Source organism: Numida meleagris, chromosome 17, assembly GCF_002078875.1.
Source record: "Numida meleagris isolate 19003 breed g44 Domestic line chromosome 17, NumMel1.0, whole genome shotgun sequence".
NCBI lineage: Eukaryota > Metazoa > Chordata > Aves > Galliformes > Numididae > Numida > Numida meleagris.
The window spans coordinates 4625522-4632398 of record NC_034425.1 but is presented as its reverse complement, the minus strand read 5'-3'; the positions used below and the strand labels follow the sequence as shown (position 1 = coordinate 4632398).

The window sequence follows — 6877 nt, the reverse complement described above, 5'->3', positions numbered from 1 at the left end:
CGCCGTGCCGCGCCCGCCGCCCCGGGACGCCGCGGGGAGCTCCGGACGCGTCTGCGGCGGCCGCTGGAACCGGGTGCGCTGCCGTGGGTGCTGGGGGTGCGCGGCGGGTCGCGGCCCGGGGCCGCCTCCTGCTCGCAGCCTTTATCCGCGCGGGGCGGGGCGGGGAGGGGATGAGGACGGGGACGGCGCTCAGCTTCATGGAGCCGTCAGGGGCGGCGGCCGGGGGCCGCGGGGAGAGGAGCGAGGTCTCGGGACCGGGGAGCGGCTGTCCCGCTGCAATGGTCTTTCCCGTGCTGAGCCGGGCGCTGCGGGCTCTCGGCCCCCGGTGGCCGCGCCTCGACGCGCTGTAGCCCCGCATCCTTCCGTGCGTGCTCCTCCCTCCCTTCCTGCCTCCCTCCCTTCCTGCCTCGCTTAGTGCCGGGCCGCGCGCCCCCTGGGGCTGGCAAAGACCCCCGCGGACCCTCAGCCGCCGCTCCGTGCCGCGGGCGGGCGGGATGTGGGGCTGACGGCGGTGCTCGCTGTGCAGGCAGCGTGCGGGAGACAGTGCGGAGCTCGGCCCCGGGATGTTCCAGCTGCCTACCTTCACTCTCCGAGTGCCTGAGAACACTGAGAGCAATGGGTGAGTGTGGGTCAACCACCGCGGGCAGCACCGCCTGGTCCGGAGCTGTCCCAGAGCTCCATCCCTGCCACAGTTGAGTGGGGTTTCAGCTTTGTGCCCTTGCAGCCAGGAGCCGAGTCCGGACAACGAGGGGGCCCTGCACAGTTCCTTCCTCCAGCTCATCGAGGAGCAGAGCAGCCTGGTGGCAGGGGAAGTAGAAATGGAACTGCAGGAAAGGGACAGAGGTACAGTGCAGAGCTGCAACAGTGTGGGATGGGGACAGTCCTGTACGCCTTGGCTCTGACCCCACATGCTGCCTGTCCTCCCCAGGGCCCCCAGCTCTCCTGGTCCCCCTGGGCCCCTGGGTCACTGCTGGGCTGGAGCCCGAGCAGGATGAGCAGCACCCCGGCTACGCCACCACCCTGCGCATCCTGGCCAGCATGCCCAGCCGCACCATCGGTGAGTGCCACCCCCTCCTTGTGCCACTCCTCTGCCCCTCCTGCCCGGGCTGTGCCATGCTGTGAGCCCCTCCAGGAGCTCTCCCCACGATCGCCCATCCCAGTGCCATGCTCCTGCCACAGGGCGCAGCCGTGGGGCCATTATCTCTCAGTACTACAACCGCACGGCGCGGCTGCGGCGCCGGAGCAGCCGTCCATCCCTGCAGCAGCTCAGCCGCACGGCACGGCCCAGCCTGCGTCAGTACAACCTGGAGAGCGACCCGGCCCATGCCACGCTGGCAGGTGAGCGTTCCCCTGGAGCGGGGCTCAGGATGGATGCGATGCCCCTTGCTGGATGCGTCCCTCTGAGCCTCTGTGCCCCCAGACAAGCAGAGACTGCTGGTAAATGAGCTGCTGAGCCTCTCACCTGCACAGCGCGGCCGCATGCTGCTGGAGCTGCCTCTCAGCCTGGCGGAGAAGCGCAGCCTCCGGTAGGTGTCTGTGGCCTGGGCCGGGCTCCCCCCAGCCTGGGCCACCCCTGATATCCCCTGTTCTGGGCAGGAGGCAGCTGAACCAGAAGAGGAGCACTCTGGGGCTGCGCACCCGCTCTGCAGAGCCCACCTCTCCCTGTGCATGGTGCCAGGTCTGCATTGTGCTTGTAAGTCTGCGGCGCAGTGTCTGGAACAGGGGGTGATGGGGGCTGTACAGCTGTGGGGTGCCCTCACTGTGTCCCCACCCTCCCCAGGGTTGCCGGACCCTCTGGTACAGGTTCCTGGCACTGGTCCACACCGCACGGCCCTGGCACTACACCTTGAAGCAGATCAGTGGCCGCTTTGGCTCCAGTGTGCTCTCCTACTTCCTCTTCCTCAAGACTCTCCTCATGTTCAACATCTTCTCCTTCCTCCTCTTGGTTTTTGTGGTTGCCCTGCAGGCTGCTTATCCCCCTGCTGTGGCCAGCCCCCGTCCCTTTGCTGGCCTTGAGCTCCTCACCGGAGCGGTAAGCATCACAGTCCTGTGCCCTGCTGCTTGGGAGCTGCCCCCAGTCTGACCCCTGCCCTGTGTCTCTGTGTCTCCTGCCATGGGCGATGCCCTGATCCCTGCCCTTGCACAGGAGGAGCTCCATGCTCCCCAGCGCTGCCCCTGCCTGGGACACTGTGCCATACAGGCTGATACTGACCCTGTACCAGGCTGGGCAGCGCTGCTGGCACCAGTGAGGTCACCACAGGTACTGTTGTGCATTTCCCCACAGGGCTCTTTCACTCACTCGTTGTTGTACTACGGCTACTACAGCAACATCACCCTGAACGACCCCTCTGCCTCCAGCCCCAATGGCAGCGCGGGCCCCACCATAGCCACCCCGCTCATGTACAACATGCCACTGGCCTATGTGTTCACCATTGGGGCCTTCTTCTTTGCCACCTGCATCCTGCTGGTGTACAGGTGAGCAGCACTGCTGGCATTGCGTGGCTGCCCAGTGCTGCTGCCCTGACTGCCCTGTTGCCTCCTGCAGCATGTACCGCTCCTTTGTGAAGAGCTGCCGCGTGGGCAGCTCCACCACGGTGGTCCTGGCCATCAAAATCTTCTGTACATGGGACTTCAAGGTGGTGCAGAGGCACTCGGTGAAGCTGCAGAGTGAGAATATCTGCACTCAGCTGAAGGTGAGGAGCAGGACTGTGGTGCCACATGCACGCCAGCCTTGTGCTGCACCTTTGTGCAGCAGCTCTCCAGGTCCCACCCCGCCAGGCAAGATAAATCCTTGCTTTAGATTCAGACCCAGCATATGTTCTCAGCCACCTTGGCTGCTCTGCTGTCTTCCAGGAGCTGCTGGCGGAGCAGCGGACACGTTCCTGCCGCCTGAGCCTCCTCCAGTGGCTGCGACACATCACCGTGCTCCTGCTGGCCTGGCTCCTAGCACTGGGCACAGTGCTGGGCTGCGTGGTGGCTGTGTACTACTTCTCAGAGCACATGCACGTGGTAAGCACAGCACCAGGGGAAGCAGAGCAGTGATGGCAGCCCCACTGCGCCTCCCTCTTGCTGTCAGTATTGCATTTGTTGCTGGGAGCAGCGGGGCTGAGCCCATGGCTGGCACCAGGAGCCGGACAGCCCTGCTGAGCCAGGCACTGCTCACCAGGTGCAGCAGGAACAGGGAGCTGCAGCAGGCAGTGCATGGCAGCAGGAAGGCATCCTGCTGGCCCTGCCGCTCATCGTGTCACTCCTCAACATGCTGATGCCCCACTTCTACAACCTGCTGGCAGCGTGGGAGAAGCAAGCTTCCCCAGAGGCGGAGGTCTACGTGGCCATCTGCAGGTAGGGTGGGGAGCCTCCTGCACCCCAGGTTTGCTGCGCTCCCCATCCTTGGGGCTCAGCCCTGCTGTGCCTGGAGCTTGGGGGCTCCTGTCCTTGCTCCTGCTCCCCAGGAACTTCCTGCTGAAGATGGTGGTTCTTGGCTTGCTCTGCTACCAGTGGCTCAGCCACAGAGTGATTTCCTCCGCCAGCGAGGTTGGTGCTGGCTGACAATGCGGGGCTGAGCAGGGCGGGATGGGAATGTGTGCCCTGTGCTGCCCCTGGCCCAGAGGGTGTGGAGCAGAGGTGGGGCGGTGGTGTGGGGAGGGGTCTGGCAGCGGGGGCTGTGGTGGGTGGCACCATTTGCTCCTGTGGTGGGGAGAGGAAGGTGGGCAGCTGGGCTGGGGCACCCCAAAGTGGGGAAGGGGTACAAGGGAGGAAGAGGTCCCCCACCCTTCACTCCCCATGAGGAGCCATAGGGACGAGAAGCTGCGCTATCTGCCTGGCTCTGCCACACTTGTGTCCCCAGTGCTGGGAGACACGTGTGGGGCAGGACCTGTATCGCTTCGTGGTGATGGACTTCATATTCACCCTGCTGGACACTGGCTTTGGGGAGCTGCTCTGGAGGTAATGTGCCCCAGAAGGGCCCACCAGCATGGCCCCACGCTCCTCATTCCAGTTGGGGCAGCTCTGCCTCAGCACACGGAGGCTCTGCAGCCACCCAAGGGTGAGGCTCAGGTGCCCAGCAGCCATCAGCAGAGCTCCTCTCGCTCCCCAGACTGATCCTGGAGAAGAAGCTGAAGAGTAAGCGGAGGCCTGAGTTTGACATTGCCCAAAATGTGCTGGAGCTCATCTATGGGCAGACCCTGACCTGGTGAGACATCTCCAACCTGGCAGGGTTCATCCCCTGCCAGCGAGCGCTTGTGGTGCTCGCTTCTGTGAGTCCTGCCTCATGCCACTCAGCAGGTTCCTGGTGTGGGCAGCTGCAGAGGCTGTAAATCCACCAGGGGTCAGTGAAACCTCACCCATCTGACATGCTGCCAACCCTGACGTGCAGGATGAGCCACCGAGCACAGGCTGTGCAGCCAGCCTGGCACAGGACATTGTGTGCTTGCTCTTGGCTTTGCAAAAGACTGAGTGCAGCTGGCACCGCTGTCTTGGTGCTCCTGAGGCCCAGGTTACCCCCTCTATGCAGCTCAGTCTGTCTCTCTCTCTCCCAGGCTGGGCGTTCTCTTCGCACCACTCCTCCCAGCAGTGCAGGTGCTGAAGCTGCTGCTGCTCTTCTACATCAAAAAGGTGTGACTGCCTCTGCCTGAGAGTGGTGCCCTCCTTGCACGGGCACAGAGATGGTGCTGGGGTCCCCCAGGTCTCAGCTCCCAGCAGATGGACGGGATGGGGACATGGGGGGGGTGCAGCTGCCTGTGCTCACCCCTGGGGTTATGCTGTGGGAGGTGACAGCCTGCTGCTCCTTGCCTGCAGACCAGCCTGATGCAGAACTGCCAGTCCCCCAGCAAGCCCTGGCAAGCATCTCGTATGAGTACTGTCTTCATCATGCTCCTCTTCTTCCCGTCCTTCCTGGGCGCAGTGTTGTTCGTCTCTTACACTGTCTGGTCGTGAGTACTCATGGGCACAGAGCCACCTGCTGCCAGGGGCAGCACCTTGCAGGGGTTAGGGCATGGGCTGTGAGATGTTGTTCCCAGATGCAGCATTGTCCTGGTCTGGGGAATGCTGCTCCCTGGCATTCATTGCCCAGAGCACTGCACCCCTTGGAGCATGCCTGCTTCTTCCAGCTGTTCCCAGATGCTCCCAGCTACAGAGCAATGGGATGAGACCCCAACCCAGCTGCCAGGGCCCAGCCCTTGCAGTGCTGTAAATAGGAGCCAGGGCAGTGCCCTATGTCAGGGGCAGTGCCCAGCCACTGCCCTGTGCCCAGTGGTCCACCCCCAAAGCAGCCTCCCACTGACTCGCTCTGCCTGCTCAGGGTGAAGCCATCAGAAACCTGTGGCCCCTTCCGGGGGCTGCAAACCATCTCCGTAGCTTTGAAGGTCTGGGTGGAGCTGCTGAAGGACTCCAACCCCAACATCACCTGGTTCAGCTGGATCCAGCAGTACCTGCTGGAGAACACCTTCTTCCTGTTCTTCCTCTCTGGGATGGTGCTGTGAGTATGAGTCTGAACCCTGTGCCCACCTTTTGGGTTCCCCCTGCTGCTTCCAAGGCCCTGAGCGGGGACCTCAGCCCCAGTGACACCATCCCTGCACACCTGTCATTACAGAGCTGCCATCTACCACAAAATGCTGGTGGTGAGTGGCCAGCGCCGGATCATCCACCTGCTGAAAGACCGGATTACCTATGTGCGTGGGCTCAGTGTGCTCTGAGCCCCTGTCCCTGCAGCTCTGGGCTGTCCCCAACCCCAGTGGCTCCGGGGAGAGCACGTCCTGCATGGCTGCTCACTGCAGTGTCTCTGCTGTTACAGGAAGGGGAAGATAAAAGATTCCTGATTGGGAAGCTTCACTCCATTTACGAGCAGAAAGCGAGATGCGCTTGATCCCAGGTGAGGCCGGGACCCAGGGTAGAGTGCTGGGGGTTGGCAGGGATGGGAAGTCACCGTGCTCCCCTGCTCTGTGCTGGAGCCGGGGATGGGAGCAGCACAATGCTGGCTGGGGAGGGACTGGGACAGGGAACTGGGAGGTGGTGGGGACAGGGAGAGTGTCATCCCCTGTCAGCATGTGGCAGTGCTCTGCCCGCTGTGAATGACCCTTGGGGCCTCACAGGGACTCTCCTTTCAGTGTCACAGACCCCAGGAAGGAGCAGGGCAGAATGGGACAGCTCACCACCAGGAACTGGAACTGGCTGCTCCTGGAGCCGTGTGGCATTGCCCTGGGAGCAGAGAACTGTGCGCTTGCAAGTGCTCTCTTGCAGCAGCCAAGGACTGCTGGGCAATGTGCAGCACAGAGATAAGGGTGCTCCCCCCGCCCCCCCCGGGGCCAGGAGCACAGCCCTGCTGCTGTGTCCCAGCACAGCTCTGTGGGACTGGTTTGCACACGTAGCTGTGCAAAAAACTACTCTCCTTCCTGCAAACTACCTGGCCAGCCTGGAAAGCAGCACCTTGCAGCATGCTGGAACAGAGATAGTGAAGTTTTCTGCCTCATGAAGTGGGACCAGCATGGTGTGCGCGGTGAGCAAGGCCGTGCAGCAGGATGGGCTCAGAAAGAAACCACCAACCCCCAGCACTGCCTGGGCAGAGAACAAAAAGGCTCTGTTCGGGGCTGTCGCCTCTTTGAAATAACCATTAAAGTGTCCCCGTCTGGAGTCCCAGCAGGGTGCTGTGTGTCGCGGTGCCATGGCACCAGCAGGCTCTCGGGCTCTTGGCACTGGTGCTGCCTGTGTGGTGGAGATAAGGATACAAAAGCTATCCGCGTAGCTGCACTGCCTGGCCACACCCTGGGGCGGAGTGGAGTGTGCGTGTTGTGCTGGGTGTAGGCAGGCTCCAGACAGGCGGAGGCCTTCACTGCCAGCGGTTGGTGTTGCACCACCGCGGGGCGGTGGGGGGTGGGTAGGG

The 6877-nt window shown here is 63.1% G+C and overlaps 1 protein-coding gene across 1 annotated transcript in view; it reads left to right on the top strand.

The window, feature by feature from the left end:
- The window catches only part of TMC6 (transmembrane channel like 6), a 7417-nt gene continuing 546 nt past the window's right edge, over positions 7 to 6877 (top strand). Inside the window, exons 1-21 of the mRNA XM_021414692.1 lie at positions 7 to 73; positions 527 to 619; positions 725 to 843; positions 929 to 1057; positions 1180 to 1338; positions 1421 to 1526; positions 1597 to 1693; positions 1781 to 2032; positions 2285 to 2475; positions 2546 to 2693; positions 2854 to 3009; positions 3167 to 3342; positions 3453 to 3534; positions 3848 to 3945; positions 4097 to 4192; positions 4539 to 4614; positions 4798 to 4931; positions 5300 to 5476; positions 5591 to 5669; positions 5792 to 5869; positions 6105 to 6493. Of these exons, the coding sequence (XP_021270367.1) occupies positions 564 to 619; positions 725 to 843; positions 929 to 1057; positions 1180 to 1338; positions 1421 to 1526; positions 1597 to 1693; positions 1781 to 2032; positions 2285 to 2475; positions 2546 to 2693; positions 2854 to 3009; positions 3167 to 3342; positions 3453 to 3534; positions 3848 to 3945; positions 4097 to 4192; positions 4539 to 4614; positions 4798 to 4931; positions 5300 to 5476; positions 5591 to 5669; positions 5792 to 5863 (2403 nt within the window). The 5' untranslated portion in view covers positions 7 to 73; positions 527 to 563 and the 3' untranslated portion in view covers positions 5864 to 5869; positions 6105 to 6493. The remainder of the gene's footprint in view (positions 74 to 526; positions 620 to 724; positions 844 to 928; positions 1058 to 1179; positions 1339 to 1420; positions 1527 to 1596; positions 1694 to 1780; positions 2033 to 2284; positions 2476 to 2545; positions 2694 to 2853; positions 3010 to 3166; positions 3343 to 3452; positions 3535 to 3847; positions 3946 to 4096; positions 4193 to 4538; positions 4615 to 4797; positions 4932 to 5299; positions 5477 to 5590; positions 5670 to 5791; positions 5870 to 6104; positions 6494 to 6877) is intronic.